Here is a 20,804-nt window from a genome sequence, read left to right as displayed (position 1 = left end):
CTCAGCTTCCTTAGAAAGGGCACATGTGGGACTTCCCTGGTGGCGCAGTGGATAAGACTCCACGTTCCCAATGCAGGAGGCCCGGGTTTGATCCCTGGTCAGAGAACTAGATCCCACATGCACACCGCAACTAAGAGTTCACATGCCGCAACTAAGGAGCCAGCAAGCTGCAATTAAGGAGCCCACATGCTGCAACTAAGATTCAGCACAACCGAATAAATAAATAAATATATATTTAAAAAAAAAAAAGGGCACATGAAACATACATTCTCTGAGTCCTGCAAGTCTAAATGGCTTTTCAGAAATTTCTCAATTCACAATCGGACTGAGAATAGAATTCTAAATTAAAAATAATGTTTCCTAATGTGATACATTATTGATGGTTATATAAGCTTAAAATAATTGGTTTTTCCACTTCTTATACACTCTGCTAGTCTGGGAAATGTACCAAAAGACAGCATTGTTAAATATTTCATGACTTTTTGAAATACTTACTATTTTTGTTTTAGAAAAGTTTCTTGGTTGATGCAAAATCCCAATTGTAGGGTTAGAGAACTGGCATTAGAAAGCTTCCAAAACAAAGGCTTTCAAAAGGGAACTCTAATAAACAATGTTGTTAATGTTCTTGAATTAAAAGGAAATATTACATATTTTGTGCACGATGCTTTTTTTAAAAAAATAAATTTATTTATTTATTTATTTTTGGCCGTATTGGGTCTTCGTTGCTGCGTGGGGGGCTTTCTCTAGTTGCAGCGAGCGGGGGCTACTCCTGCGGTGCATGGACTTCTCATTAAGGTGGTTTCTCTTGTTGCAGAGCACGGGCTATAGGTGTGAGGGCTTCAGTAGTTGACACGCGGGCTTAGTAGTTGTGGCTTGCGGGCTCTAGAGTGCAGGCTCAGTAGTTGTGGCACACAGGCTTAGTTGCTCTGCGGCATGTGGGATCTTCCCGGACCAGGGCACGAACCTGTGTCCCCTGCACTGGCAGGCAGATTCTTAACCACTGCACCACCAGGGAAGTCCCAGGATGCTTTTTTTTTTTGCGGTACGCGGGCCTCTCACTGTTGTGGCGTCTCCCGTTGCGGAGCACAGGCTCCGGACACGCAGGCTCAGTGGCCATGGCTCACGGGCCCAGCCGCTCCGCGGCATGTGGGATCTTCCCGGACCGGGGCACGAACCCGCGTCCCCTGCATCGTCAGGCGGACTCGCAACCACTGCGCCACCAGGGAAGCCCCCACGATGCTTTTTAATTAATTATTTTTTAATTGAAACATAGTTGACCTACAATATTATGTCAGTTTCAGGTGTACTACATAGTTATTTGACATTTGCTTACGTTACAAAATGATCACCACTGTAAGTCTAGTAACCATCTGTCCCCAGTTATTACAATATTATTGACCATATTCCTTACGTCGTATACAATGTTTTTAAATTTAAAGTGAAGTTTTCCCCCAAAATCATTTCCTTCCAAATATTGAAGGTATTGCTGCATTGTCTTCCAGCTTCTTTCACCTGACTGCTGAACCATCTGATTCTCATTACCAGATGCATATGTATGTACGTATTTATCTTCCTACCTACTACCTACCTACCTGTCTACTTGCATACCTACCGCTGTCTACCTATTTACCCACCCACCCACTCACCCACCCGTCTATCTCTTCCTCCCTATCTATACCTAATTTCCTTTACTTTCCTATAGGTGGCGCTGCAGAGGAGGGCAGAGCAGAGCGCGCCGCACTGTAGCGGGAGAGACTTCCCCAGTAGGAGGCGTAGGCCATAGGCGCTGGATCTCGGAAAGCCGTACGCAACGTCAGGGGCGGGAACAACTCTCGCCCCGCCCCTGCCATCTGAGGCGCCCTATGATTGGAGGGAGGAGCCATCACTTGGCAGTGCCGTTGGGGTGGAGGAAGAGGGCTTCGGCCGAAGGTGACGCTGAGGCGACGGACGTGCGGAGAGCAGAGTGGGCCGTGAGTGAGAGTGAGCCACGGCAGCACTTCAGGCGCTCTCCCCCACCTCTCTGCGGTGAATGGCGGCGGGATGGAGCACGAGGGGAGCGGCGACAGCGGGGGGTCGGCTGGGCTCCTGCAGCAGATCCTCAGCCTGAAGCTCGTGCCGCGCGTGGGCAACGGGACCTTGTGCCCTAACTCCACTTCTCTCTGCTCCTTCCCAGGTACCGGCCCCGCCCTGCGCCTGCGCACTGCGTGCCACGCCGCGGCCCCCCGGCTGTGCGGCGGCGCCCCTTCCGTAGCGAGCCGACTGGCACCCCACCGTCCCGCCCGCTGGGGGCTGTTTTCCTCTTGGAAGAAGGTTCCCTCTCCCACGGCCGAGAGCTGGGGGCCTTAACCCCTCCCCCCGTCGCTTCCTTGCCGGCTCCTCGGGCCAGGCCACCCCGAGCCCGCGCTGGGGACCCGTCAGTGAAGGGAGCTCAGTCACCGCCCGAACTGATCTTGCTCTTAGGAGTTTCCAGACGCCCCAGGTTCAGACATGAACTCGGCGGCAGAGCCCTGTAGGCGGCCGTCCCTTGTTTGGGGCACTGGAGGCGGTCATCCCCGCCCAGCCCCTTTCGTCCGCGCGGGCCTCTCGGCTTTCCCAGCTCGGACAGCGCATGGTCCCGGCCGGGCTGAGGGCCGTCAGTCAGAACTCACACACCCTTTGTTTCTAGCGTAGCCCAACCCCTTTACGCGGGGAGGTGGTCTGCCGATCGCTACCGCCCAAGTTCAAATCCACCCCCTCCACCAGCGTCTCTTTCTAGGAATCATTTTCTGAGACCTGTTGCCGAGCCTCCCGCTCATGCGTTCGAGGTCTTTGATGCAGCTTCTTTCTGACTCTTACCCACACTGGCGATTCTGCTGGGCCTGAGAGCAGAGTTTTTAAAAATTAGAAATCGAGATAGAAAGCTGTCGTGCTCAGAAAACTGAGAGGAGGAGAAAGTACTTGGGAAGGCCGGAAATAAAGCCTTTGACGGGAGAGCACGGTTGTGTGTTGGCCCTTTAAAGGCAAGAAGGCTGAGATAGGGGTGATTGAAGGGTGAGGTTGGGCTCTCCCGCAAAGCTGGCAGATACTTTGACTCAGTAAACAATGAGAGAACCGGCCTGAGACCTGCAAAGGAAGGAGGGTTGGATTACTGACTGCAGTTGTAAACAAGGCACCTGTGATTTCTCTTTCGCTGGGCAGCGACTGCCAGGCGCCATTCAGCAGACACCAGGGACTTGATATGTATTACCTTCCTAGTATTTTCCTGGACAGGTTTGTGAAATAGTTAATAAGATAACCGTGTTGGGGCAGATGCAGATGTTAGCTTGAAATCATGCCTAAAACGATAATCTGGCAAAAGGTATCAAAAGTTACTAAGATCACATTTGACAGTGACAACAGAAATATATGGCATTCTGGAGACTGTCCAAAAAATGAAATGTTCATGCAGTCTGGAGGCAGTACTGAACTGGATCAGTCTGTTTTCATTGTTTCCTTACTTTTCCCACAATTCTTTATTAGGAAAATTTTCAAACCTACTGAAAAATTGAAATGATAGTATAACCAATATCTATATGCCCTTTACTTAGATTCATTATTAATATTTTGATTCTTTCGCTTCCTCTCTAAATATATATATGCATACACATAACATTTTTACTTTCTGCGAGCCTTTTGAAAGGAAGTTACAAAAGTGACGATGCTTGACGCCTAATATTTCAGCACGTATCATTTAAAATGAAGACATTTTCTGCCACAACAAAAAAAAACACATCACACCCAAGAAATTTAACATTGATAGAATATTATCTAATGTATTGGCCTTATTTAGATTTTCCCAGTTTTCCCAGTTGTTCAAATAATGCCATTTTTAGCTTTTTTCCTTTATTTATTTATTTATTTATTAATTTTGGTTGCGCCGGATCTTCATTGCAGTATGTGGGACTTCTTAGTTGCGGCATACAAACTCTTAGTTGCGGCATGCATGTGGGATCTAGTTCCCTGACCAGGGATCAAACCTGGGCCCTCTGCATTAAGAGCATGGAGTCTTACTCACTGGACCACCAGAGAAGTCCCTCCTTTGTTTTTTTAAAAATTCCAGGATCTAATCAAGGGTCCCACATTGCATTAAGTTGTCATGTCCCTTTAATCTTGTTGAATCTAGAACAGTTCCTCCATCCTTGTTTCAGTTTCTTGAGACAGACATTTTTTTTTAAGTCCAGGCTAATTGTTTCATAGAATGTTCCATAATCTAAATTATCTCATTTTTTCTTCATGATTAGATTCAGATCAAACATTTTTGTTCAGAACGCTGCCTACACAGGTGATGTTGCCCACTTCCCAGGGCACCTCATCAGGAGACATTTAGTGTCAGTTTGTACCTTTATTGATAACACTAGGTTTAATCATTTGGTGAAGATGGTGTTTATCAGATCTGTCCACTGTAAGGGTACCTTAATCCTTTTGTAATAAATCATGTGAGGTGATACTTTGAAACTGAGTATTCTGTTCAATATGTTTTGCTTTTAGTTGCCTTTTCCTTCTCTAAGAAAAGATTGAGATAAATGGATTTGGAACAATAGTTTTAACATGTCATAGTAGAGAATCTGTAGCTAAGTGAATTGTTTTGCTTTCAGCAATTGTTCTGAAATATTCAACTGCAGTATGTATTTGAGTTTATGGGAACTCTTTGAATATATAACTTGGGGGTGGTGATCACCGGGGATCATTCATTTAGCAGGTATACGTTGGCCAAGTGCAGGCTCTGGGCTGGGGGTATAAACATGCATGAGATAAAGCCCTTGACCGCAGCAAGCTGATCAGAATGGGATGGGTAAACACAGTGGGTAAACACACAACCTCCCTGCTGTATCTCTTCTTTAGCTGGAATGGACAGTAAGTACATGAACTGTAATCCCTTTGGAGGCACCAAAGCCTGCTGACAGTGAATGTCGTTCACTGTCCTGATTCTGGAATTGTTTCTATTTTGGCCCCACAGAAAAGGTTCCTTGCATTTTATGCCAACTCGATATGGCAGAATCATTGCTCTGAAATAGTCTGTGGTTTATCACTGTCAGGAAGCTTTGAATTGATTTTTTTTTAAACCTGCATTTGCAATTTAGCTATTTAGGTTTCTGCCTAACCCTCCTTATTGCAAGTTGTTCAGATTTCTTTTGTTGTTGTTGTCATTTTTAACAAATCTGAGTGCTATGAAAGGCAGAATTTTTTTTTTCCTGTATCAGGAATAACATTTACTTTCTGAAGGTATGAATTTCATTATACCTTCAGTGTCAAAGTGTATCTTCTGATAAACTAAAACCCACTAATGTTTTGGTTGTGCCGTTGCTGGAATCAAGAATAGGTCACACTTGGATCAGTCATTTACTCATTCAGTCAACAAGTATTTACTCAGTGTCTATTGTGTGTTTGTTGTTTTCTAGGCACCAAGTAAAGGTGTGTTAGTAAACAAAAGAACTTTCATTCTAAAGGGGAGAGAGAAAACAAAATTTAAAAGTATGGAAAAGACTAACATAACATTGTGAAGCAACTATACTCCAATAAATTTTTTTTTTTTAAAGTATGGAAAGGAACAGATGGTGGTGAGTGTAAGACAGGGTAGGGGGATACTAAGTGGCAGGTGTTGTGTGTCAAGTGGAATGCTGTTTTACTTAAGGTCACAAGGAAGCCCTCTATGATGGTGCCATTGGAGAAGAAATCTGAAGGGAATGAGGAACAAGCCATGCAGCTGTTGGGAGAAGAGCCTCGTGGGTGAGGGGCAGCAGGTTCAGAGGCCCTGGGACCAGAGCTTATTAAGCAACATGAAGGAGGCCAGTGCAGTGGGTGGAATGGGGTGGGCAAGGCAGGGAGAGGAAGTGAGGTCAGATCCCAGAAAGCCATATTAGAGGGTTTTGAGCAGAGGAAGGATGATCTGACTTACTTTTTTTTTTTTTTAAGTATACAATTTAATGAATTTTTGCAGTTTGCAACCATCACAAAAAGCAACTTTAGAATATTTTCATCACCCCAACAAGAAACCTTGTTCCCATTAGCACTGACTTTCTGGCTTTGTGTCGAGAATAGGTAGAAGGCCAGATCAGGACAGATAAGATCTAGCCAGGCTAGGCCCAAGAGACCATTGGGATTGAGACAGGCCAGAGGGGCACACAGAAACAAGGGATGAGTGGGCAGTTAGGCAGTGGCCTCAGGAGAGAGGTGGCAGCCCACTGCTGGTAGTCCTGGTGGGCAAGTTATCATTGTTAGGAGAGGAAGGGTGTCTAGGAAAAACTCGCTGTTTTCCTTTACTCTTACACTGCTGCTACACTCACAGCACTTCTGGCGCCAGATGTGTGGTTTTTCTGTGCATCAAGCAATTCTGGGACACCAGTTGGGTGTCCTACAATTCAACTCAGTTCTGACACTGTCTGCCTGGAGTTAGCATCCAATCCCACAGGTTAAAGGCTCAGTTCCACAAGCCTGCCCCAACCCCCAACTTCAGATGCCAGTCAGAAGTCCAGGTTGTCACATGTGCTTCTGACCAACTGAGCTTCCCGTGTCCTCCTCATTCAGTTATTTTGCTAGAGCAGCTCATAGAATTCAGGCTCCGGACACGCAGGCTCAGCAGCCACGGCTCACGGGCCCAGCCGCTACGTGCGGGCTTTCTCTAGTTGCTACGTGCGGGCTTTCTCTAGTTGCGGCAAGGGGGGACTTCTTTTCATTGCGGTGCGTGGGCTTCTCATCGCGGTGGCTTCTCTTGTGCGCTCTAGGTGCATGGGCTCAGTAGTTGTGGCACACGAGCTTAGTTGCTCCGTGGCATGTGTGATCTTCCCAGACCAGGGCTGGAACCTGTGTCCCCTGCATTGGCAGGCAGATTCTTTTTTTTTTTGCTGTATGCGGGCCTTTCACTGTTGTGGCCTCTGCCGTTGCGGAGCACAGGCTCCGGACGCGCAGGCTCAGCAGCCACGGCTCACGGGCCCAGCCGCTCCGCGGCATGTGGGATCTTCCCAGACCCAGGCACGAACCCGTGTCCCCTGCATCGGCAGGCGAACTCTCAACCACTGCGCCACTAGGGAAGTCGCTCTCCTTATAATCTTTTATTTCAGATTAATAACCTGATTTATTCTTCAGCATAGGGAAATGATGTGACTTTAGCTGCCAGAGTAAACAAAGCTGAAGATAATGCACTTTATTTGAAACAGTGAACAAGGAAATACTGTAAGATATGTAGACAAAGATTTTTGACCGTGTGTTGACCCAGGGGAATGAAAAGTACTATATGATAATCAATAAATAGCTATTAAATAGATGGCAAATTAAGGCCCAGTAGATTAAAGGGAAATCACTTAGTTTTTTTAAAATGTTTTATTAATTGAGGTTTGCCTTAGCTGTTACAGTCCTGTAATAATCCCATCCATCTGAAAAGTGTTTTATAAATTGTACTACTCATCTAATGTAATACAGCCTTTTTTTCCTACTTTGAGTGACTTAAGTGATGCGATATAACATATGTAGGCACCGCGCTAGCTGGTGGATGTAGCTCAGGGTTATAGGAAGGTGCATACTGCTTCTCCTTCTCAGAGACTCAGGGAGGCGCTGGCCTGCTCTGCCAGATCTTGTTTGCAAACAGATTCCTTTCAGCTTTCAGGAAAATCGAGATGTGAGTTGATAGCCCAGCAGGCCTCCTTGGGCAGGTGCTGTGCTCCAGAGAAGTGGGAACAAGTGAGCGTTGATATCTGCTAGGGCGGCTAGAACAAAATACCACAGACTGAGCAGCTTAAACAACAGAAGTGTATTTTCTCACAGTTCTGGAGACTGGAAGTCCAAGATGAGGGTGCCGGCATGGTCAGGTTGTGGTGAGGGCCCTCTTGGGCCACCTTCTTGACATGTCCTCACATGGTGGGGAGAGAAAGAGAACAAGAGAGAGAGAGACATCTTTCTTCCTCTTATAAGGCCACAGTCCTGTCGGATTAGGGCTGCCGCACATGAATTCAGTCCATAGCAGTTGAGTAGGACACCCGAGTGTCCAGACCTACATTTACTGAAGTTACCAACTTAGTGTGTCTCTGGCAGATCAAGGCCTCACCTGCCAGTTCACTGCCCCAATGGTTCTGTGGCAGCCAGTAAGAAGCCAAGCTCCAGCAGTGCCTTGAGTTGCTGTGGAAAGCAGTGCTTGTCTCTTAAATTTGGGGCGCTCCAGCAGAAGCTCCGTGACGGCAAGGCCCAGGAGTGGTCTCATGTCATTGGTGGCAGACAGCAGCCAGGACGGCAGCTGCTCTGGGGTCTTGGAGGCAGGTTTGTATCCCGTTTGTCCACCCCTGGGTAGTGGCATTCCTGGTGTTCTTATAGAGTTCTGTGCACAGTGGGTGGTGTAATGGAGTTCAGAGTCTCTTAAGTGATTTGGGGAGGAGCTGGGAAGGACTGTGGGATTGAAGATGGGGTTACTGCTTTAGCAGGGAACTGCATGACGCTGTCCTGTGGCTTGGGGATGAGCTGGCAGTGGGTGGTACACAAGGGGGCCTTGGGCGGGGGAGGCCAGGGTTCAACAGCAGTGGCCCAGGCAGGAGGGATTTATCAGGGAGGGGCAGTACCTGAACACCAGACTCTGCAACCTCTGGAGCTGCTGCCAAGAAGAGAGGGCAAGTCTCCTGGGCCATGGAAGCAAGAAGGGCTGGTGCCCGAGGCTGGAAAGGAGCCTGCAGTGGTATCTGGTAGAGTAAGTCCCTTACGTACGAACGAGTTCCATTCCGAGAGCACGTTCTTCTTAAGTCTAATTTGTTCATAAGTCCAACAAAGTTAGCCTAGGTACCCAACTAACACAATCGGCTATGTAGTACTGTAATGTAATAGGTTTATAATACTTTTCACACAAATAATACATAAACACAAAAAATAAAGACAACATTTTTAATCTTATAGTACAGTACCTTGAAAAGTACAGTGGTACAGTACAACAGCTGGCATACAGGGGCTGGCATCGAGGGAACAGGCAAGAAGAGTTACTGACTGGAGGAGGGAGAGGAGGTGGGAGATGGTAGAGCTGAAGGATCGCCAACAATAGGAGACAGAGGGCAAGCTGCAGTTTCACTCACGCCTGACGTTGATGGAATGCATGTTCGCATCTTTGAAAGTTCACAACTTGAAGGTTCTTGTGTAGGGGACTAACTGTACAGGTTTGTTCCTGAAGACGATGGGGACCCAAACCCTGAGGACTGAGAGCCCTGCCCACAATTTCCGATAGACGCTATTGACTGGGAAGGGTTTTTTTGTTTGTGTGTGTGATTTTTTTGGTGGAGGAAGAGCAGTAGTTAGTATACATACATTTTTTTACATATTATACATATATGTTTATGTTATATATATTTAAGCTTGGGACATTACTGTTTAATCACTTTATACTCCACATTGCATGATTTAGACTTGGTTTAACAATTTGCCAAACACCATCAAACAAAATAGACAAGTTTTGACAGGATTGTAAAATTATTCTGAAGGTGTATCTTGTTCAGCAGAAAGGAAAAGAAAACTTGTACCAGTGGTTTGAAACCTTTTGTAGCTATCTGATAATTTGTCACCAGAAGTACAAAAACACCCTCAGTCGTTTATTATTTTTAATAAGCATTGAGCCCTAGATGAGGTGTCGCTGATTTTTTTATTGAAAGCCGTCCATCCAAAACAAGAGCGAGGGACTTCCCTGGTGGCCTAGCAGTTAAGACTCTGCGCTCCCAATGCAGGGGGCCTGGGTTCGATCCCTGGTCAGGGAACTAGATCCCACATACTGCAACTAAGAGTTTGCATGCCGCAACTAAAGATCCCGCATGCCGCAACAAAAATCCCGCATGCTGCAACTAAGACCTGGAGCAGCCAAATAAATAAATATTAAAAAAAAAAAAAAGGACTTCCCTGGTGGCAGAGTGGTTGAGAATCCGCCTGCCAATGCAGGGGACACAGGTTCGAGCCCTGGTCCGGGAAGATCCCACATGCCGCGGAGCAACTAAGCCCATGCGCCACAACTACTGAGCCTGTGCTCTAGAGCCCAGGAGCCACAACTACTCTAGCCACATGCCTAGAGCCCTTGCTCCGCAACAAGAGAAGCCACTGCGATGAGAAGGCCGCACACCGCAACAAAGAGTAGCCCCACTCACCACAACTAAAGAAAGCCCGTGTGCAGCAACAAAGACCCAACGCAGCCAAAAAAATTAATTAATTAATTTAAAAAAAACCAACAACAACCAAGAGCGAGACATCCTAATCTTGGTATATGTATAATATGGTATTAACTGAAACTTTGACTTAATATGTGCAGAGAATTAGTGCAGTCATCAGTGAGAGTGTGGAGGGTGCCTGGTGGGGATTTGGCCCCACATCTAATCACCACTGGCTCCCTAACCCCTCCTCCCCCTGCTCCCAACAAGAGTAAAAATAAAAAGAAATTGATTTGGGAAAAACCACACACTACAGTGTGCTTACAACTCAAATGCAACTTCAAGAAAAGCCCCTGGCCCTCCGCTTTGCCACTCTCCCCTGTCCCCCAGCTCACTGATGCTCCTCACTGGTCGCTCTTCCCCCCCCACCCCGTTTTTTGGCTGTGCCCCATGGCATGTGGGATCTTAGTTCCCTGACCAGGGATTGAACGTGCACCCCCTGCATTGGGAACGTGGAGTCTTATTCACTGCACCACCAGAGAATTCCCAAGCTTTTTAAACATTTTTTTAAAATTTTATTATTTATTTTTGGCCGCATTGGGTCTTTGTTGCTGTGCGCGGGCTTTTTCCAGTCGCGGCAAACAGGGGCTACTCTTCATTGTGGTGTTCAGGCTTCTCTCTCACTGCGGTGGCTTCTCTTGTTGAGGAGCACGGGCTCTAGGCACGAGGGCTTCAGTAGTTGTGGCACACAGGCTCAGTAGTTGTGGCTCGCGGGCTTAGTTGCTCCGCGGATGTTGGATCTTCCCGGACCAGGGCTCGAACCCGTGTCCCCTGCATTGGCAGGCAGATTCTTAACCACTGCGCCACCAGGGAAGCCCCCACTTTGTTTGTTTTCTCAAAGTAGAAAGTGAATGGTCATAAACCCTATTCCCCAGAAATAACAGTTTTCTATATCTTAATATATATAAGAGGTGGCACAGAGGATGAGGGCATTGCTTCCAGCATGGGTCAACCCAGCCTATCCTATTCCCCAGAAATAACAATTTTCTATATCTTAATATATATAAGAGGTGCACAGAGGATGAGGGCATTGCTTCCAGCATGGGTCAACCTGGGCTGTGCCTCGTGCTGCAGTGTGGGCTCCAGCAAGTTTCCTCACCTCCCTCTGCTTCTGTTTCCTCATCCAAGAGTCAGAGATATTAATATGTGCTTCATAGAGCTACTTTGAGAATTACATGAGTTAATATTTGTCAAGCATTTAAAACAGTGCCTGTGCATGTTGTAAATATTTATTAAATAAACATATGTCCAGACTCTTCTGAGTAGACAGAAGCATTTACACACATTTGTTTCTTTTGTTTTTTGTTTTCACAAAAACAGGATCTTATTCTGCATATTATTCTGAAACTTAAGCTTTTTTACTTCGCACCGTGGGTTGGGCATCTTACCCCATCAGTATTTAAAGAGCTGCTCCTATTTTTATTGATTGTGTAACGTTTCATTATGCGGATGCACCATAACAGGTTTCACAAGTCCTCCATCAACAGACATGCAGTTGGTGTCTAGTTTTTGCCAGTACAGACAGGGCTGCCAGGAACCTCGTGACCTTGTCCTTGCCCTTGTGTATTCCTGGAAGTAAAATCACTGTGGCAAAGGGTATGCACAGTTGACTGTTTTGGAGACACACTTCCAGTTTACCCTCCAGAGATGGCTTTCTAGTTTGTGTTCCTACTGGGAGTGTAAGGTGCCACCTGTGAAGTACTGTGCTGACAACGCTTTACTGCTCAAAAAACCTTTGATGGTACCTTGTAGGGCTTACATGTTGAAGTCCTTAGTTTGGCCTTCAAAGCCCCCCATAATGTGACCCCATCTATCTTTGCATCCTAACTACTGTTACTCTTATAAACTCTTTGCTTCAGTCAGGTCAGCGGTTTTTAACCAGGGTAATTATGCCCACAGGGGACGTGTGACAATGTCAAGATATTGTGGTTGCCACAACGGGAGAGAGTGCTATCAGCATCCACAGGGTAGAGGCCAGGGGTGTTGCTCCACATCCTACAGTCGACAGCCTCCCACAACAAAGAGTTAAATGGTCCAGACGTCAATAGTGCTGTGGTGCAGAAACCCCAGTTGAGCTGTTGAGTGATCTTTAAAATTGCCTGGTATTTACCTGCCTCAAGTGCAGGGATGGACAACAGATTTCATCTAGTGTGACACCTTCATTACATCCATATATGGGTAAAGAGCTCTCTTGAGAATTCTGAAGCCACGCCTGGGCCCACTGGGGGAAAATGTTATGTCTGCTAAATCGTAAAGTCATGAGGGCAGGATGGTATCTCCTCCTGTTTTTGTATTTTCCAAGATATCTTATGCATAGGTTTGTATACATAGTTGTTGGACAAATATCTTAATGTTTCCTGAGTTACTGTCATCCTAAGAGGGATAGAGGTTCTCTGAAGGAACCAGCTCCTCTTCTAACCTGCCCTCTCACTTGCCATTTGTCTTTAAGCGAAACATTTACATATTCTGGTATTTATTTCATGTCTTAAAGAGCTTTGATACCCTAATAGGAGGTGAGGGGTTGATATTTACTGCATTGTCTTGAAAATGATTGTTGAATGAATGTAATTGTATATAGAGCTTTTCCATTTGAGATGACTGAATAATCAAGAAGGCAGGGACGGTCATCAGGCATTGACTGCATAGCACCCTGTCAGTGGTACTTACATTTGTCCTTATGGGAGGGAAATCATTTAAGTGAATTTTCAAATCTGGGTGAACCTTTTCTTCAGTGTTTGGGAGTACAGGTAGCTTGTCAGGGGTTGGCCAACCTTTTCTGTAAAGGGCCAGATTGTAAATATTTTAGGCTTTGCAGGTCATATGGTCTCTGTCACTGTTTCAGCCCTGCTCTTGTAGCTTGAAAACATCCATAGGCAAGACTTAAATGAATGGGCATGGCTGTGTTCCAGTAAGAGTTTATGTACACAAACAGGTGGTGGCCATAGTTTACTTATCCCTCGCAAACCATCAATGTTTGGATATTTGACTGATGAACCCCCATTGCAACTGAATGGTTTTGAAAATGAAATAACTGGGCATAGTGACTACCCCTTTGTAATGATTGCACTGGGAAAGGCAGTGATGTACGACCTTTCTTTGCTTTCCCTTGTAGAGATGTGGTATGGTGTGTTCCTGTGGGCACTGGTGTCCTCTCTCTTCTTTCATGTCCCTGCTGGATTACTGGCCCTCTTCACCCTCAGACATCACAAATATGGTAGGTTCATGTCTGTAAGCATCCTGTTGATGGGCATCGTGGGACCAATTACTGCTGGAATCTTGACAAGTATGTTAGACATTAAAATACAGTCAAAATGTTTCATTTGACTAGTTAGTTAATTTTAGGAACCATTTTAGAAACATGTCTCAATGAGATGAAGAAGAAAGAGTGATCTTTAACCACAGATCCTGTTTTTTTTCTCACCCCAGTCCCCCCTTATTTGGCTAACATCTTTGACTTACTGAGTCAGATTTTTGTCTCGCTGGCTTCAGGGAAGTCACGTTAAGCTTTGTGAGATAGATCTTGTGAAATAGGTCACTAGCAAAAGAAGATATTTGTCTTTTTGGAAGCTACTGCTCCTTTCTCTTCAGCTGTCACTTCACTGATTTGTGACCTTGCAAGCTGGTTAACAAATCACTTCCACTCATCCAGGTGTAGTTATTTTAAGGATGGAAGAAGAATTCTAATGACAAGAATTATTGTTTAGAAAAGTACCTGGTTGTTTTTTCCTCTCAGGACTTTCTGAATAAGAATTGGAGTAACATTCATAATTATAAATTATTTTTACCTGTCTGGTGTTTTTTTGGGGGGAAGGGTGGCTTTTGCTCATGTCAAAGGGATGAGAATAAGTTTAAATCATTTTTAAGCTCATAATGAAATATAAATAACATGTATATTCTATATAAATTAAAAATTATAAGAAAGCAAAATTAAAAATCCTCCATTACTGCATTCCTAAGTGGTATCACAGTTTGCATTTTGGTATATGCTTTCAGACTTTTTTCTAGGTATACATGTAAACATAACTTTTTTTCACTGTGAATTTAAACCTTGAGCTTCAAGCAGAAATCTCCCTCTCTCTTTGACTTGAGGGATTTTTTTGGGGACAGGGTGGCCTAGTTACTCTGTGTTCCACAGATGATGAAACCTTTGTGATAACACGGGGGAGGAGGCCAGTTTTCTCCTGTTTGCATTAAGGAGTTTCCATAACGGGCCTTAAAAAATATTTTTAACTGTATCACCTACTGCTATCTTTAGAGACCCTCTGCTCCAGTTTCCTTGCTGGATTACTGGCCCCCAGGACCTGTTTCAGATTTCTCTTCAGTAAAATAGGGATGCTGTGTGATGACTAAATGAAAAAATGTGAATATAAAATACTTAACCAGAATATCTACCATATAGTAATTGTGCAGTAAATGTCGTGTTCATGTCCTTCTTTGACTCTAGTGCATACAATCTGTTCCCTTCCCATTCTGCTGCTCCTTCTGGTTTGCTTTTTCCTGTCTTCCCTTAATCATCCAAATCCCACTTTGGGACCCAGTTCAACTTCTTTAAGCTTCTTCCGACTCAACCCACTTTTTTTGGAGACAAATTACAAAGAGGCCCAATGGAACATGTGCCTTTCAGATGTTAGTAGCACAGTGTTTGTGCATTGCCTCTGGCGGTGGGCATTTCAAAGTCACAAATGTTCCTGGCAACCAACACAGATATTGATTAGTATTGTTCTTTCTTCTCCTTAAAATATGTCAATATACCATCACATCACATTTGTAAAAGGTGTAGACACTTGATTGAAACACTATATTTCATCTTGCATTATTCAAAATCTACTTCATGTTTGTGTTTCTGTCTTGTGTCTCCAGCTAGCTTCTGTGACCAAGGAGAATTCTGTTTGGAGCATTTTGAGGTGGGGTGGGGGGCGGCAGGGCGGTCATCTGAGATGTTTGGATCTGTTATTTTCAAACTCTTGAAATCTTGACTTTCTTTGTACAATGCTGAGTCCCTGTGAGCAAATCAGGGTACCTGGGTAGAGAGAGATGTTTGTTTTGTTTTGTTTACTCAATTTCTAGGAAGTTACAGTGACTAACATAATAAAAAAGATTAATGATTTGGGTAACAGAAAGGACTCCCCAAGTATCCCTCGCCTCTTGCCCTTTGAATGAATAGCAACTTGATAGGCTTAGGGTCCCCCTCTTTTCCTTTTCCCACCCCTTTCTCCATCCATTTCTTGAGGGGAGCTCTGAGTATAGTACACAGTAGAGTGGGGTTTCCCTGTGGCTGCTCCTGAAATATTTCTTGCTCAGTCCCACAGGGAAGATTCTTTGTCATTTATTGCCAAGAGTTTGTTAGGTACCTGTTAAATGCATGCGGAATAAGAGATGTTTTTCAGTTTGTAATCAGGTTATGTGGAAATCACCGTCTTTGTGATTTCAGCTATGACTTCCAGGTGGTTTTATTCAATAAATCTAGGAGACTCAGTTTAAAGGAGTCACTTTTCAACACCTAAAAACACTTGTCAGTGATTTGCAAACCATATAAGGAATACTTAAAAGCTAGTCAGCAAAAAGAATAGACAGAACAAAACATCTCTAATGTCTAAATTTTAATGTAAAAAATTTAGAACATTCTACTGGTAGAATTTTAAGTGCTGTATTTTCCTGATTATATTAACCTTTTTTAAAAAAATATTCTTGAATTTTTGAACAGGTGCAGCAATTGCTGGAGTGTACCGAGCAGCAGGAAAGGAAATGATTCCATTTGAAGCCCTCACCTTGGGCACCGGACAGACATTTTGTGTAGTGGTGGTCTCCTTTTTACGGATTTTAGCTACTCTATAGCACATACCCTTGTGCTATGATGGTGAACCTAAGTTTCATAGAATCCTCAAAAAGAATACAGTATGGAATGTGTTTTCTTAGTTCTTCAAACGGGAAGCAACTTGGATGAAAAGGTATATGAAGAACAACATTTCAGTCCTTTCTTCAATTTGAAGCTCCAGGAATTAAAGATCTTTTTGGACTCATTGTTCTCAACCAAAACAAATCAACTTTCTTTTCTTTCTTTCTTTTTTTTACATATTTAATTCAGGCAGTTTTACGGGTGTACCTTTACGCAAGCCAGGTCAGCAGTGCTTCTGGGTTGGCATCCTTCACACTGAAATTTATAATGTTCTGTGAGAAAATGCAACGTTGCATATTTCAGAGAAATTATGGATCATATTAGTTTATTTCTGAGCAGAGTATACTGTACTAAAATCTAACGATCTAATCTTGAGTAAAATTTGGCAAACTCATCTCTTGCTACATCTTCATGACAGTAAGTGCCAAGTAGGTTTTGGTTGAATGTTGTGTTGAGAACAAATTTGGTGAAATCTGTTGCACACAAAAAAATCTGTAACTCAAGTAGTGGCTTCGATTCCTTTGTTTAAAGACAAAGGAGCTAACTACTGAATGATGTGACATTTTTATGGATAACTATCTTGACTTCTGATTATTTAATATATTTTAAGAGATGTGAATTTGTTTTTTGGTACATTTTATCAAAATAAGCTAGGTAATTGAGACTTTTTCCCCTAAAGCTCCTGTACCACCTCTTCCTATTACTTTTATTCTATTGTTTTTATTTAGTTTAATTGGAAACATACCCTATTAAAGAGTTGGGAGTTGAAAATTTTCACCCAGGTTGTTTAGGACACTCTTTGAACATTGAGGCACACGCACAAAAAGATACTTTAAACGTTCTGTTACTGTTTTTCTTAGTGACTTTGCTTTACTCATGGCTCTTGAAAAATTGTATAAGTGCAGCTTAAACTAGAGTTAGTGGTTATGGATTTCCTAGTCTTAATGTGGTTACCTAGTGGTGGGTCTTCAGCTCACTTTCACAGTATTGGGTATCACTCCCAGAAAGTGCCTAAAGTTTAATTTTCAGATATGCCTTCCACTGTGCCCTTTACATTTTCCTTCAAGAGAATTTATATCCTTAAAGAGAATTAAATATCAGAGTTTTTTAAAACCCAATTTTAGCTATTTTAATTTTTCTTCTAATGCCTAACTTACTTTTTCATTTAAAGGCCTGAAGACTTTTTCTTTCTTCAAAAGAAAAAGGATTGCAAAAATTATCTAACTTTATCCTTACCACCTAAACTGTTCTGTATGAAATACAATCGATGTTATCTGTTTTCAAAATAGTTTCTGGTAATTAAATCTGACATTTTTAAAGGAAAGTTTTCATTGTGAGTGTAAGGCTAACTGCCCATGAGGTCGTGTGCAATTCTATTTGATTTAAAGCAATATGCACTCTGGCTTCTGATTAAAAACAGCCAGGAGGACCAATTTACCAGGGATAGTCAAAGGGAAAAATTACAAAGGATCACAAAAAGTAACTGGACATTTTCTTTTAACTAATCGGCCATTAGACCACTTATCAAAATTATAGTGTTATATACACATAGACTAGGTGGAAAATTACAGGAGTTGGTAGGCAAATGTCTTTACAAATTCCCCAACAAGATTACTCTCCAATGCTCAAATCTTTCTTTCAAGCAAATTTTTAAGTCTTTAGTTGAAGACTCCATTTTTCAGTTCAGTGAGCTGGATTTGGAAAAGTAGCCCTTCAGTTTAAGAAATTTGTTGTAGGAAATGATTTTAATTATCTCTATTGAAGGATGCCTCTTAGCATTCTCACCTAAAACATTCCTTTGGATAGAATTTCACAAATTGAACACGGGCCAGTGGTCAGTGGGCTCCTCCCCCTAAATGCTAATTTTTGAACATACTGATCCATGATTTATTTGGTTTATTTTTCTTTTAGAGCCAAGACACAAAAATTAATGCATTTCGAAAGTTGTGTTTGTTTTCATCTGTTTCTTGTTTTATTATCCACTCTTTTTAAAAACTTCAAATATAAAATGTATCTTCAAATTATTGAATGTTTCATTCATCCCAGTATGTGAACATTCTCCTGTGAATAAGTGTATATAGACTTTACATAGCTTGAGCTTTGTGGCTTGAAATGTTTTCAGGGAGAAACTATTTGAATGATAAGGAATGTCTATTCCTCCTTAGAGTTTATTTTTCTTTTTAATTTCTCATCTCAAATACACAGTTAGTTGGGGGTGGTTGCCCAGATGAAAAAATATTGGCATTTGTGTTGAACATTTTATCTTATCACATACAGCTTCTGAGAAGTTTTGCCAACTACTGACTTTCCTAGAGACAGGTGCAACCACCCCTCCCTTAGCTGTGCATCCACTTTTCCTTTTTTTTATGAGTGGGAAGGAGGCAGCCCCAACCATAAAAAGCTGATTTCTGGATTCTTTAATATTGAGGTTTTAGGGTAACGGTGTTTCATGTAAACTTAAATCCATATACAAATGAGTAATGAATATTCCAAGATAAAGATGTCTCTTTGTGCTGTTAACTCATTTTTTTTTCAGCAAAACATTACCTAGGAAATGTCTAAACTAGGTGAGAAAAAGCTCATGCAAATAATTATCTTTAAGCCCTTATGTTTTCTAAGTCTTTAAATTGTATGTTAGCTTTTGATTCCAAAAGCTGCTCTGGTTTGAATTAAGTTCTTATTACAACTGCAGTGCATACCAACCTTCCCTAGGAGACCATTTCCTGGAATGTGAAGTCCTGGTGCCATTAGCTGTCCACATGCAGAAGGTTCTGTGTACGTGCATTTCTTTTTTGTGCACTCTGTCAGGCTGGTTGTGGCTAAAATCAGCTCAGCTTTTTGTATTAGATTATTTCACCAAATGCTACAGTCAAAATGATCTAATCTTTGTACCATAGAAAATTATTTAAATTTTATTTTTCTACTGACATTTCTAATTCTGGTATATATGTTTATCAATAAAGAGTTACTTTTAATTCTGTGAACTAGAACTGTTATTTCTTTTTCAGTGGCCAATGAGTTTAATCTTTTGTAATAAGGTTTTCCAACTTGATTTTTTTTAAGAACATAACATATATGCTTAACTGTATTTCTTTTATGTTCAACTCACTAGTTTATGGTAAAATTTTTGTCCAAAGATCTGATTAAACTGTACTTACATGTGAACTTGAGTCTTACTAACTCCACTTTGTGAGCTATATATTACCATCAAGAAGCTTTTGTATGATTACGCACTGGGATGGCTGAAAGCTGATATAGTTTGTGAAAAACATGTATTATTTCAGTAGTAAGTCCACATGAAGAGAGGCTCCGAGGTTGGTTTAGTATTCTGTGACATCATAAATCTTTTTCTGCTTTGCCATTTTCAGTAAATTGGATTGTCTGATTTGGGTAGCTTACCCCCTGTTCACAAGATAACTGCTGCAGTTCCAGGCATTGCAGACAGACATACAATGTCTGGTAGGAAACTACCCATCCATTCTCTCTCTAATTTTTTTTTAAATTGAGGTGTAACGTACAGTAAAGTGCACAAATCTTAAATGTATAGCTTGATGAATTTTATGTATTTATACACTTAATGCGAAGTGGTAGCACTTCGATCAAGATACAGAATGTTTCTAGCACCCCTGAAGGATACATGCAGAGTTCAGCCAGAAGCCCCCAAGATACGTATCCAGGACCAAACAGAGGAGGATCTTTTCAAAAAGGTGATAACCCAAGACAGTGGAAAGAGACTATGGTGGATGAGGGGCTAAAGATGCTGAGTTTGGCAGGAAGGACCCCATAAATTATTACCAAGACAACACGGTAATAGTGAACCAGGAAACTTGTAGGGAGTTGGGATTTGTACTGTGGCCAGCTGGAGAGATTTGTCTAAAGGAATTGCTCAGTTCCAGCCTATTTCTATTGATATTTTGTGGGATTATGTGCCCAGTGTTGCCAGATTCTCCAGTTTTTCAAAGGAAATTGGAAATTAGATTATTTGAAATCTCTTAATTTTTAAGTGCTGGTATATTGGGAGTTCCCCAAACCAACAAACAATTCTTGGACACCAGCAGTGTGTCCAACAATTCAACTCAATTCTGACACTACCCAGAGATAGCACCAGATTCTACAGGTTGAGGGCTCAATCCTACAAGACCGACTCCCACTGCACCCCCTGATTCGAGATGCCAGTTGCAAGTCCAGGCTGTTACCTGTGCTTCTCACCGACTGGCTATAAATTGGGTTCAATTAATTTGTTAAAGTGGCTTACAGAACTCAAACATTTTACATACTAGATCACTGGTTTATCATGAGGATGTAACTCAGGAACAGCCGGATGGAAGAGATGCACAGGGCAAGGTACGAGGAAGGTGAGTGGAGCTTCCATGCCCCCTCCAAGGGTGCCACTCTCCCCGAATTTCCACGTTTTCACTAACTGGGAAGCTCTCAACCCTGTCCTTTTGGGGTTTTATGGAGACTTCATCACATATGCATGATTCGTTAAATCACTGGCCATTGGGAACTGATTCAACTTGTTGCCCCTCCCCCCCTCTCCCCAGAGGTGGGGCAGGGGAGGGCTGTGTGGGGATGTGGGGACTGAAAGTTCCAATCCTCTAATCACACGGTAAGTTGTCCTGGCAACCAGCCCCATCCTTAGTTGCTTCTAAAAGTCATTCATACAACACAAGACACCTTTACCACTCTCAACACTTAGGAAATTCCAGGGGTTTTGGGAGCTGTGAGCCAGG

The 20,804-nt window shown here is 42.9% G+C and overlaps 1 protein-coding gene across 2 annotated transcripts; it reads left to right on the top strand.

The window, feature by feature from the left end:
• The first annotated feature begins 1,928 nt into the window (after window positions 1–1,928).
• On the top strand, window positions 1,929–19,146 carry TMEM170A (transmembrane protein 170A). 2 transcript variants are annotated; one of them, XM_082676958.1, is made up of 3 exons: window positions 1,929–2,173; window positions 13,288–13,458; window positions 15,880–19,146. In XM_082676958.1, the coding sequence occupies exons 1-3, from the start codon at window positions 2,041–2,043 to the stop codon at window positions 16,008–16,010; spliced, it is 435 nt and encodes a 144-aa protein (XP_082533084.1). In that variant the 5' UTR covers window positions 1,929–2,040; the 3' UTR covers window positions 16,011–19,146. The 2 variants fall into 2 exon arrangements, with proteins under 2 accessions (XP_082533084.1, XP_082533085.1); XM_082676959.1 differs by having other exon boundaries at window positions 13,288–13,389; window positions 15,880–19,145.
• Window positions 19,147–20,804: the final 1,658 nt, after the last annotated feature.

This window comes from Grampus griseus (genome assembly GCF_964374135.1).
Source record: "Grampus griseus genome assembly, chromosome: 19".
Lineage (NCBI taxonomy): Eukaryota > Metazoa > Chordata > Mammalia > Artiodactyla > Delphinidae > Grampus > Grampus griseus.
The sequence above is the reverse complement of the archived record's forward strand: the minus strand, read 5'-3'. Positions and strand labels throughout refer to the sequence as shown.

What these genes read in the sequence shown, in the direction of transcription:
- TMEM170A (XM_082676958.1), top strand. Translation starts at nt 2,041, where the DNA reads ATGGAGCACGAGGGGAGCGGCGACAGCGGGGGGTCGGCTGGGCTCCTG. An exon ending in TTCTCTCTGCTCCTTCCCAG is followed by an intron (nt 2,174 to 13,287) that starts GTACCGGCCCCG and finishes TTTCCCTTGTAG; the next exon opens with AGATGTGGTATGGTGTGTTC. An exon ending in TACTGCTGGAATCTTGACAA is followed by an intron (nt 13,459 to 15,879) that starts GTATGTTAGACA and finishes ATTTTTGAACAG; the next exon opens with GTGCAGCAATTGCTGGAGTG.